This window comes from Limulus polyphemus, unplaced genomic scaffold (assembly GCF_000517525.1).
Source record: "Limulus polyphemus unplaced genomic scaffold, Limulus_polyphemus-2.1.2 Scaffold1512, whole genome shotgun sequence".
In the NCBI taxonomy this organism is placed as follows: domain Eukaryota; kingdom Metazoa; phylum Arthropoda; class Merostomata; order Xiphosura; family Limulidae; genus Limulus; species Limulus polyphemus.
In genome coordinates, this window is record NW_013667122.1 from 46,325 (window position 1) to 59,801 (window position 13,477).

A 13,477-nucleotide genomic window follows, 5' to 3' on the forward strand; every position below is an offset into this window, starting at 1 on the left:
TCAGCTTGTAGTGTTTATCAAGAAGTACTGTGTTTAGTCACACAAGTCCATACGTCAGCTTGTAGTGTTTATCAAGAAGTACTGTGTTGAGACTGATTTAATGACTTATTCAAATACGTATAACTAGTAGCAGTAAAGTATTTCTCTTGGGATAAACTTCACATTATTCAAAAGTGTTGGTCCACGAATGGAGTTAGTTGGGATCTTGTGTATAAACGGGCTTAGCTGTGACTTACATAAAACAATGAACTGTGAGAGAGAGAAGATCGTTTCACTAATATACGTGCAAAACATTCAGAACTTTGATCAATTTTAAACAGAGCCTGTATTAAAAAACTCGGAGAAACCTTTATATTCTGATGAACATCATTAAGCTTTAACACAATCACGTAACGTGGAAACACCAGAAAATGTTCAAAGTTATATGTCATAAAACTATGTCGTTCATTTCCTTACATGTTTTCTCTTATAGAATAAAAGGTTAGAATATTGATTGAGCCTTATCTTTCTCTTTCACCAGCCCGGTGACTCCCTGCGAGCTAGCTCTAGTTAATGTGTCAACGGGTCGATATTCTGTAAGTGTTACGTAATTCGACGAACATCTAGGTCAAATTCTCTTTGCAAAGCGCGTTTGAGCTAACTTATAAAAACTGTAAAGGTTGCATTGAGAAAGTCAATCGTAGATTTCGTGTGCGTAGGCAGTTGCTAAGCAACACAAGAAAAAGTAGCAACCTCTAAATCTTAAGTGTTATTGCCACACAACTGGTCCACGTAAACATTTCAAATTGTTAATGATCTAGTTTAGAATTTCGAAATATATATGGATATTGGTTGATGGACTGTAAAAACGTGAAATTGTTCAAAACGACAACAAAAACAACTTTCAACACATTATGTTTACATATACATGCCCTCCAATAAATAAGTCTACCTCCACTAAGACTAATTTATTATGGATATTGGTTGATGGACTGTAAAAACGTGAAATTGTTCAAAACGACAATTAAAAACAACTTTCAACACATTATGTTTACATATACATGCCCTCCAATAAATAAGTATACCTCCACTAAGACTAATTTATTACATACACAAAGAAAATACAATTCCACAACTAATAGATAATGTGAGTATTACATGACCTTTCAGTACACACAATATTTTTTGTGCTTTGTACTGATACAATGATGAAGTCATCCTTAAAGTCAAGGTTTCTTCCTTGCTAGGCCTCACAATGTAGAGTAGCTAGTTGTCTAAAGTTAACGATACCTCTTCACGCACAATTCAAATTAAACTTAAAAAATACAAAAATAACAAAATTCCTTCCATTTAAGGCTATCAGTTCCAAATTAAGGACGGCTAGAGCGGACAGCCCTTGAATAACTTTACGCGAATAATTAGACTTTTCGGAATTTCAAATGGAGTACAACCAGCCTGCTACTCAACTGCACCCCACCCACCCCCCCACCCCAGCTAACTCTAGGACTACTGTTATCTCATCAAACAGCGGGATTTAATTGTCACCCTTATAACGCAACAACGGACCCAAGGTACGAACGAAGTGTGTATTTTTTTTTTATACATTCTGGCACGCTTACACTTACAACTGGGCCACGTTCTGTCGATTCCAAAACTAACCGCTACCGAGTTCTAGCAAGGCCGTGGATCTAGCGAATAACGACAGGGTTTCACAACTGCTGTTTAATCAAAAGTCCTTGCTGTGGCCATGCCTTCACATTAAACACTGTATTATTACATTTGCTTGTTTGTTTTTAATCTCAATTACACAATGGACTGTCGTTGCCATAGCCATCGCAGGTATCGAAACCTGCTTTTTGCGCTTGTTAAGCCTTGAGACTTACCACTGAGCCACAATGGGCGTCGTTACATTTGCTGAGGTTTTCAGTCACAATGAGTGGTCATATTTTATTGGAGAGCAGTGTATAAAGGGTTTGAAAATTTATTGCCCACACTTAACATATGCATAGATTGGGAACTAAAACATTATATATGCTTAATCTCATCTTGAGTGAGGATTCAGAACGAGGCTTACTTTCCTGTAAAACTGTTCAGTTGTATTGTGTTATAAAAAACATTAAGCAAGTTTGGGTGTGTGTGTTTTTATCTAAGATACTTTCAAGGTTTAAAAAATATTGCGCTTTAAGGAAACTTAAATAGTTTATTTGCATAAACTTACATACTATGTTTTACTGATAAAAGATCAATTATATTAATTAATGGCTCATATTCATAATCGTGTTCAACCTCTTTTTTTATCTGCATTTATGGATAGACCTACAATAGAAAAAACCGAGTGAGGCGATAGGACAATGGAAGTTCGGTTTAATGCATTACGTTAGTAAGTTCAAACTACATATTACACTTTGGTTCGTCCCGTTAACAACTTGATGCTCCAGGTTTCAGTTCACCTTATAACATTAGTAACTATATGCTCCAGATTTAAGTTCACTTTATTGCATTACGTTAGTAAGTTCAAACTACATATTACACTTTGGTTCATCACCTTAACAACTTGATGCTCCAGATTTCAGTTCACCTTATAACATTAGTAACTATATGCTCCAGATTTAAGTTCACTTTATTGCATTAGTAGCTTGATACTCCAGATTTCAGTTCAGCTTATAACATTAGTAACTTGATGCTCCAGTTTTCAGTTTAGCTTATTATATTAGCAACTTGATGTTCCAGATTTCAGTTCACTTTATAACATTAGTAGCATGATGCTCCAGTTTTCAATTTAGCTTATCATATTAGTAACTTGATGTTCCAGTTTTCAGTTCACTCTATAACATCAGTAACATGATGCTCCAGTTTTCAGTTCACTTTATAACATTAGTAACATGATGCTCTAGTTTTCAGTTTAGCTTATCATATTAGTAGCTTGATGTTCCAGATTTCAATTCACTTTATAACATTAGTAACACGATGCTCCAGTTTTCAGTTCACTTTATAGCATTAGTAGCATGATGCTCCAGTTTTCAATTTAATTTATCATATTAGTAGCTTGATGTTCCAGATTTCAGTTCACTTTATAACATTAGTAACACGGTGCTCCAGTTTTCAGTTCACTTTATAACATTAGTAACATGATGCCCCAGTTTTCAGTTCACTTTATAACACTAGTAACATGATGCTCCAGTTTTCAGTTTAGCTTATCATGTTAGTAATTTGATGTTCCAGATTTTAGTTCACTTTATACCATTAGCAACATGATGCTCCAGTTTTCAGTTTAGCTTATCATATTAGTAACTTTATGCTTCAGAAATCAGTTTAGTTTACAATATAAATAACTTTATGCTTCAGAGTTTAGTTTACTTTGGTAACTTTATGTTCCATGGCTTTTCATTTTCGTCGTCTATTTTTACAAAAGAAAAAAGCTAGATCTAACACATGATTGAGTAAAATTGCCTTTTTTTAAGAAATAAAAATACATTACAAAAAGTTATCTCGCCTGGCATGCAGAAGTATTAGACGGATCCGAGGCTTCCAACGCACTTCAACCATGAACTAAGTTTTCTCTTGGTCTCGTAGACTATAACAACATGAAAGGTAAATATAGCACGCAAGTTACATCCACGGTCACGTATAAAGATTATTTTTAAGCTCAGTTTATCCTCGCGGTTTTTTTCCGGTTGTGTCTTAGGTTATACAGAATTACATTCCGTGTTAAAATGTTCGAATTTTATCAAAGAAAGCTATAACCTGGATATTCAACGTCTGTTATCCAAATTAAAGCTAATTCACGGTTTGTTGAATACGAAGCAAATTCATAATTTCGGTTCATGCACGCAAAGACACGCGTGGCCTACATTTTTAGATTATTTTGATTGCATTTCTTTGATTTTTACATCTTTCGTAGTACAACATAGTTTCTGATAGGTTTTACTCTTGAATCTGGTTCACAGCCAAATGTATAATACGGAGTAATAATATACAAGAATATAACAATGTAAAAGTGGTAAGAATACTGGGGAGAAACTATCGACAAACTAAAAGCAAAAAGAAACTGATTTGTGACATGTCTAACACAGAAGCTATTCGTAGTTGTTTGCTTCTATTTTTGGAAATTAATCTTTCACTCTGTTTACTTATGAAAGAAAATTGTCCTATTACAATAACAACAATGAAGTAAACAAGTCTGTAAAAAAAAGCAAATATAGATAATTTAAATAAGCAATTATTTTTTGCCATAGATTGTTTGTAGCGTTATAAGCCTTCAGACTTACCACTGTGCCATTGGATGTGGGGGGGGGGGGGGCTTTGCCAAATATATATTCATGTTCTTTCTCCATTTTTAATGCCTTGATATTTTGGATAGTTGTGATATATCCTCAGGTCTGTCTCCATTTTCAATGCCTTGATATTTTGGATAGCCGTATTTGTTGATTTAAATTGATCGGTCTGTCAGGCTTCATTGTTTTCTCAAAGTTCCAAATGTTTTATTTTCTTAGTGGGTCATATTTTCGTATGTCTATAAAGTCATTTTTCCAGCATTAAAATATTTTGCCAACCACCGTGTTTTCAAACTGTTTAGTAAAAGGAAACGAGATAAGTGATTTGGGCGTGGTAGTACGTTCGAATTAATCTGCATGATAACAATCGCACGTATTGTCTTGGTACCATGGTGAAAATTTTCCATAAACTTTAATTATAAATTTGACTCACATTCGAAAGCCTTCGTGACGGAGGAAATATCAGAGGCTTTATTAGAAATCTGCCTTTTTTCAAAACTAAAATATTTATATCTTAACTACAAACATATGGAATCTCAGTTTTTATGTTCTTATAAACCTAATTCTAGAGAGGGGGTACGTCCGGATTTTTCTGTTTAAATGTATTTGTATTGCAGAGTAATATATCTATCGACTGTTTCTGGCTTAGGAAAAAATTATCACTGCATCCTGGTTGCCAGACTGCACTGGCAATTGTCAACGCCTTACTTGAATGTTCCTAGTGGTTTCATGTTGATCTGGGCATGCTGCCTGGATTTTTCAGACTGCACTAGCAATGGTCAACGCCTTACTTAAATGTTCCCAGTGGTTTCACGTGGATCTAGGCATGCCGTCCAACCTTTGCCAGACTGCACTACCAATGGCAAACGCCTTACTTGAATGCTTCCTGTGGTTTCATGTTGATCTGGGCATGCTGCCCAACCTTTGCCAGGCTGCACTACCAATGGCCAACGCCTTACTTAAATGTTCTCAGTGGTTTCACGTGGATCTGGGCATGCTGCCCAAATTTTGTCAGACTGCACTACCAATGGTCAACGCCTTACTTGAATGTTTCAAGTGGTTTCACGTGGATCTGGGCATGCTGCCCAAATTTTGTCGGATTGCACTACCAATGGCCAGGGCCCGGCATGGCCAGGTGGTTAAGGTACTCGACTCGCAATCTGAGGGTCGCGGGTTCGAATCCCCGTCACACCAAACATGCTCGCCCTTTCAGCCGTGGGGGCATTATGATGTGACGGTCAATCCCACTATTCGTTGGTAAAAGATAGCCCAAGAGTTGGCGGTAGGTGGTGATGACTATCTGCCTTCCCTCTAGTCTTACACTGCTAAATTAGGAACGGCTAGCGCAGATAGCCCTCGTGTAGCTTTGCGCGAAATTCAAAAACAAACAAACCAATGGTCAACGCCTTACTTGAATGTTCCCAGTGGTTTCACGTGGATCTGAGCAAGAATATTTATTTATCATCTACAATCTCATGAACAGTAAGAAAAATACAAAACGTATAAGGATACTTTCTAAAATACAGAGTTTGATTCCCTGCGGTAGACAGGGTGCAGATATGCCACTGTATCTCTGAGCTAAAACAAACTCCAAACGTCAGAATAAATATCCTTTATAGAAAATGTTTAATCTATGCCAGTCTATGTTGTTGCTGTATTTTATACCTATTTCTATCGATGATGAAGGTTTTAGTCTTACTTCAATTTTGCGTGAGTGCACGATCTTCGTAAGTTGAAACCGAAGTTTCCCTCTTAGTTTTTTATCAACTATACAAAACAACAAAAGTAGATCACGTAGATCAAAATATACTTAGTTTCAGAAAGTACGAGTCTGTGGTGTAACAAGATCCTCTTAACATGTAATAAAGGACAAAATTCTACATTAAAGCAAACTAAGACTATTACTTAAACGAGAAAGAAGAAGTTTCAATGATCTTAAGTTTAGCAATGTTCAGCATTAGTAAGTGACCTAACATCGATTCTATATAGGGCGACTCACGTCAATGTATAAACCTTTTTGTACGAGTTCTGAAACATGTTCCAGTGGATTTTTGAGGACAGTTTTATTTTATGATAATGACACACTTAAGCCAGTTTTAGGTGGAAGATCGACTATCATTTTAATTTTTATAAACGTAACCGTAATATTTTCCTATCTCTATTACATCAATTTTGTGATTCTCAAATTTACTAGGTCATGTTATTTTAAACTTTAATGTGTCTGATTTGCCTTATTTTATAGACACAGCTTGATCTCTAAAATTATACACACAGCCTGAGGTCTAGAATCACACATGCAACTCGAGCTCTAGAATCACATACAAAGCTCAAGCTCGAGAATCATACACATAGCTCGAGCTCTAGAATCACACATAAAGCTTGAGCTCAAGGATCATACACACAGCTTGAGCTCTGGAATCACATACAGACTTCAAGTTCGGGAATCATAAACACAGGTCGAGCTCTAGAATCACATACAGAGCTCAAGCTCGAGAATCATACACACATAGCTCGAGCTCTAGAATCACATGCAGAGCTCAAGCTCGAGAATCATACACACATAGCTCGAGCTCTAGAATCACACATAGAGCTTGAGCTCAAGGATCATACACATAGCTCGAACTCTAGAATCACACATAGAGCTTGAGCTCAAGGATCATACACACAGCTCGAGCTCTGGAATCACATGCAGAGCTCAAGCTCGAGAATCATACACATGGCTCGAGAATGACACAAACAGCTCGAGCTCTATAATTTATTGACTAATGTAATCACATAGCTCAGGTTTGTAGAAGCTACAAATTTCAAATGTTAGTATTAAACATAACGCAATAGAATGTGTTCACGGTGATATTTTACCTTTCAACCTAATTTCATCAGTACATAATAGACGAAATAATTACTGTAGCTATCAACAACAACGATTAGAAACTGAAGCGTCGCATGAAACATGAATACTGGTATGATTTTATTTTTTACTGCCAATGCTCTCCCTACATCCTAAGTAGCTGTTGACCTGAGTTTTATTCTTTTTTATTTCAAGAGCAGTGGTGAAGATCCTTTATTTCACTAGGTTTAACGAAGATCAAGTTTTGTTGCAACTAAAACAACTCGTGTAGCCGCGTCGTTATAGGGTTCGTACAATAAATGCTACTCTCGCTCTCGCTGAATCACGAAATATATGAATACCGACTGAGATGAAGAGCTGGTGATATGCAGAAGCTTTGCGGATTTCGCAGGTCATTCATATTGTACTGATTCTTTGTGTATCGACAAAAAATACACATACTGTTTCTATGTTTTGTTTGTATGTTTTGAATTTCGCGCAAAGCTACACGAGGGCTATCTGCGCTAGCCGTCCCTAATTTAGCAGTGTAAGACTAGAGGGAAGGCAGCTAGTCATCACCACCCACCGCCAACTCTTGGGCTACTCTTTTACCAACGAATAGTGGGATTGACCGTCACATTATAACGCCCCCACGGCTGAAAGGGCGACCAGATTGCGAGTCAAGCACCCTAACCACCTGGCCATGCCGGGCCCATACTGTTACTATGAAAAATTTATTTTTAAATAAATCTATTGTGTAAAGTTAACGATATTTTTATGATATGTGTGTTGGTAACTTCAAATAGCTAAAATGTATGCAGAATAAAGTACCAGCTGAAAACATCCAACGACAAAACGCTATGCTAATATCTTCGTTTAAAATCAATACACAAATTTCATAAATAATGACAAAATTATAATTATAAAAACAAAAAGGTATCAATTCAAACACCATAAGGGCAATTTTAATATATTTTAACAATCTGTGGGTGTAGGTATAATGATGCTATTCTATAGCTTAGAAGTTTAGTAAAGTGTGGGTATAATGATGGTATTCTATAGTTTAGAAGTTTAGTAAAGTGTGGGTATAATGATGCTATTCTATAGCTTAGAAGTTTTGTAAAGTGTGGGTATAATGATGCTATTCTATAGTTTAGAAGTTTAGTAAAGTGTGGGTATAATGACGCTATTCTATAGCTTAGAAGTTTAGTAAAGTGTGGGTATAATGATGCTATTCTATAGCTTAGAAGTTTAGTAAAGTGTGGTATAATGATGATATTCTATAGCTTAGAAGTTTAGTAAAGTGGGGTATAATGATGCTATTCTATAGCTTAGAAGTTTAGTAAAGTGTGGTATAATGATGATATTCTATAGTTTAGAAGTTTAGTAAAGTGGGGTATAATGATGCTATTCTATAGCTTAGAAGTTTAGTAAAGTGTGGTATAATGATGATATTCTATAGCTTAGAAGTTTAGTAAAATGTGGGTATAATGATGCTATTCTATAGCTTAGAAGTTTAGTAAAGTGTGGGTATAATGATGGTATTCTATAGTTTAGAAGTTTAGTAAAGTGTGGGTATAATTATGGTATTCTAGAACACAGAGGCTAAGGATTTATGAGTAAAATCAAATACGAATATGTAATAAAATATGGCAACAACACTACATCTGCTGTATCCAGTGCCGACGAGGCCTTTTACCCAATACCTGAGCTCATCAAGCCGCCTTAGACACAAAAGAAGTAATTGTGTAGATGCGATATTTACACCATCAATTCCATGAGCTTTTATAGAGTGAATAATATTAAGTTCGTGAATTGTAATCATTATCAATATATTTAAGTCATTAACAAATAAGAATTAAGATGAGAATAAATAACACAAGTATTATTTATTTAGTCATGTTTAATACCGATTACTTGTTTCTAATTAACATTACTATCATTCAGAAGAATTTACGAACCATTAAGCAGGTTTTCTTGATCCCGGAGCGGGTCCAGTAACCACAGCGTCAACGAGACAAAAACTGCGTTAGTAATTCTAAGAATAATAATACAAGGCGTATGTATAATGCTATTCTAACGCTATGAGGCTTAGTAAGGTGTACCTACATATGATACACGAAGAGGTTTAGTAAGGTGTACCTATATGTGATACAATAAGAGGCTTAGTAAGGTGTACCTATATATGATACACGAAGAGGCTTAGTAGGGTCTACCTATATGTGATTTTTTTTCTAATCTGTTGCATACTTATGTAACAGAAGTATCTATACATCAAATGACTTGAAATGAATTTCTTTGTCACAGATAATATTCAAAGCTTCACTAACTTGGAGTGATAGATGTTATGATAATACGTGAGTCTACTCAAGCACGTTAAATTTTATATACATATATAATGTAAATTACGCATGATATTACCAATACTTCATTTTTGTAATATATATATATATATATAATAAAATAATAACTATATCAACAGTAAGGTATAAAATATATTGTAATCAATCAGAGTTTCATCTCTGAAATATTCAAACGTATGAATGCTAATTAGATGAATAGTTATATAAAAACTTTCCATCAAAATTCGTGGCATCGTTCTCAAAATTGCGAAACCGAAGCAACATCTTACAACGTGACGTCGTTTTTTTTATATTTTACTCGTACTAACACCATTCTCCCTCTGTAGGAAGTAGACTCTTCCGTGATGTCTTGTTAACGGTAGCCTTCATTTTCTCTCTACAGACGAATCGAGAGAGTCACTCGCAGCCTTTGTCCGAACTAACGACGAAGAATAACCATCAGAGGCCAGGTGAGTCCTTTGTTTTTCGTTTTTACACATTGGACAATAGGCTATTTTCTTACTCAATCTGCCTGTAAATTATTAAGCAAAATTATGGCGAAATTATCTTCATTATTTTGTGCGTGAGTAGTTTGGTGCGAGAGTGACGTACCGAACAAATCGCACTGACTATTGGGAAATCTCATTGTTTAGAAGTGTTTTTATGTTAGAAGAAAAATATATTTTGGATCACATGATGTTGTATGAATTATTCAAAATATATATTAGGGATTTTGATCTCTACATGTAATAGATGTAGTGTCTTAATAACAGGTAGACAAACAACGATTTATAAGCATAAGGATGAATTTTATTGATGTTGGAACATACTACGTGTTTCTGAAGAAAACGGAACATTGGTCTGTCGAAACATTTGGTATGTTCCGCCATCAATAAAACTCTTCCTTATAGTTATAAATCGTTGTTTATCTACCTATTATTATGTTAGCATAATGTGTTTCCTTACTCAAGTAATTACTAAATCATATAAATACATTTTCACAAATTATTATTGGGCAGTGTAGCTAAAGGGACTGATTAGAAGATGAACGTTTGTACTCATTAGTGGATGTGCTAGTGGATGTTGGCTTCAATATACTTGTAAACCTGTTATACATACAAACGTACATAGATACATATCGACGCAATTTCCTGTGTTCAATCCCGACGTCATGCATCTCAATAAATAACCGTCATGACAACCCCACTATTGAATACGTTTGTACCCACCTGTCACGAGTTCTTAAAAAGCAGAACAGAAAAGGTTTACAAATACTAACACAAAATGTCATGCTTCAAATATTCAGTTTCGTGTGTATGCAATAGCACTAAGCCTTTGGTCAAACACCTCTCGTTACAACTTAGAAATTTACGGGTATTATATCAGATAGAACATGACTCAAAAGATAAGACTCTTCAGACAGAACATGACTCAAAAGATAAGACTGTTCAGACAGAACATAACTCAAAAGATAAGACTGTTCAGACAGAACATGACTCAAAAGATAAGACTGTTCAGACAGAACATGACTCAAAAAATAAGACTGTTCAGATAGAATATGACTCAAAAGATAAGACTGTTCAGACAGAATATGACTCAAAAGATAAGGCTGTTCAGATAGAACATGACTCAAAAGATAAGACTGTTCAGACAGAACATGGCTCAAAAGATAAGACTGTTCAGATAGAACATAACTCAAAAGATAAGACTGTTCAGACAGAACATGACTCAAAAGATAAGGCTGTTCAGACAGAACATGACTCAAAAGATAAGACTGTTCAGACAGAACATGACTCAAAAGATAAGACTGTTCAGACAGAACATAACTCAAAAGATAAGACTGTTCAGACAGAACATGACTCAAAAGATAAGACTGTTCAGATAGAACATGACTCAAAAGATAAAACTGTTCAGATAGAACATGACTCAAAAGATAAAACTGTTCAGATAGAACATGACTCAAAAGATAAAACTGTTCAGATAGAACATGACTCAAAAGATAAGACTGTTACTCAAATGCAGCTCCATAAAAATAAATCATTTTCTTGTATCAGTTAGAACAGGATCAGCATACCGTCATATGTAATCAAAATACACAGATAGCCAGACTTCCATTCATGTATGTCAGTTGTAAACACAACTTAATAGCCAGACTTCCGTCCACTTATAAAGTTTTTTAACAGAAACTTAAAACTTTATTGTCGGACATACAAAGTATAATATTTATAATTACAACGATTCACCAACAGACACCAGGTTAACCTGGCATCATCAGGAACTACCCGACATCAAACAAGTTTAGGTTTTACATAACAGGGTACTTCCTTTAATTATTTAGTTGTAAACACACCTTAACAACCAGACTTCCAATCATGTATGTCAGTTGTAAACACACCTTAACAGCCAGACTTCCATCCATGTATATCAGTTGTAAACACACTCTAAGAGCAAGACTTCCAGCCATGTACATCAGTTGTAAACACACCTTAACAACTAGACTTCCAATCATGTATGTCAGTTGTAAACACACCTTAACACCAAGACTTCCATCCATGTATATCAGTTGTAAACACACCAATACTTTCATCCATGTATATCAGTTGTAAACACACACCTTAACAACCAGATTTCCAACCATGTATATCAGTTGTAAACACACCTTAACAACCAGACTTCCAACCATGTATATCAGTTGTAAACACACCTTAACACCAATACTTCCATCCATGTATATCAGTTGTAAACACACACCTTAACAACCAGACTTCCAATCATGTATGTCAGTTGTAAACACACGTTAACAGCCAGACATCCATCCATGTATATCAGTTGTAAACACACTAATACTTCCATCCATGTATATCAGTTGTAAACACACCTTAACAACCAGACTTCCAATCATGTATGTCAGTTGTAAACACACTCTAAGAGCAAGACTTACAGCCATGTACATCAGTTGTAAACACACCTTAACAGTCAGATTTCCATCTACGTACGTGAGTTAAAGTAACTTGCTGTACGTCAGTTATAACACATACTAAATCACGTCTATCTGTAACAGTTGTACTACATATTGACATTGAGACTTCCATCATTTGTAACAGAAACTGCTAGTGGTTTGGTATGTTTCAGATAATCACCGAAAAGATACACAAAGAACTAGTTGCGCTATGTCCCTAATTCTGAATTGACGGGCTAGAGGGAAGGCAGCCAGTCAATAGCATCAACCTTTGGTTACTCTAGTCAAATAGTGGGATTTAACCGTTACTCTTACAATGCACTCACAGCCCTAACATGCAGTGCGCCATTTGGCAGAATGAGGCGTTAACTATGTATCTTCGGACTTATTGTCCAGCACGCTAACTATTACCCCCCCCCCCCCAAAAAAAAAGAAGTGGCTCTGCGGTAAATCTGAGGGCTCACACTGTTAAAAATCGGGTTTCGATACTCGTGGGGGACACAGCACAGAAGCCCATTGTGTAGCATTGTGCTTATTAACAAACAAAGCTAACCACTAAGCTCACGTTTGGCCCGACACTCACATCCCTGTACGCATGAACACACACACACAGTCACACTTTTGACTTTTACTCTCCACAGTGAATTTATATTTTACAAAATTTGAATAACGTGTAGCATCCTACTAACATATTATTCGCCTAAGTTAAATCTGATGAGGGTTGTTATTCCCCGAAATCGGTGAAACTCATTGACAAGAGGCGAACTGAATGACAGATTGGACTTCATCTTCATCTATATCTCTAATACTGAATATCAGCTATAATACAGTCTTATACATTGATCTATATAACCCGTAGTCACACAGTGACAGTGCGACTTCAACACATTAACATCAGTCGTAACACATTCTTTACAGACACACCTACGAGAGTTGTAGCATACTTTTACATTGGACTTCCCCCCCCCCCCAGATCACCTACCCACTACCACACGACCTAAATAGCTTGTGAGCAAAATACAAATGAAAATATCTTTAACGTGTTTACAAAGCGCCACATAAACCAATTTATGAGTATTGCTATTCGAAAAAATCT

General features: G+C 35.8%; 1 protein-coding gene across 4 annotated transcripts in view; it reads left to right on the top strand.

Moving 5' to 3' along the window:
• LOC106463905 (protein FAM107B-like) overlaps positions 1-13,477 on the top strand; it is an 82,212-nt gene that overhangs the window by 36,337 nt on the left and 32,398 nt on the right. For all 4 annotated transcript variants that reach the window (XM_022391539.1, XM_022391540.1, XM_022391537.1 and 1 more), the window contains one exon: positions 9,826-9,892. In XM_022391539.1, the coding sequence (XP_022247247.1) occupies positions 9,826-9,892 (67 nt within the window). The remainder of the gene's footprint in view (positions 1-9,825; positions 9,893-13,477) is intronic.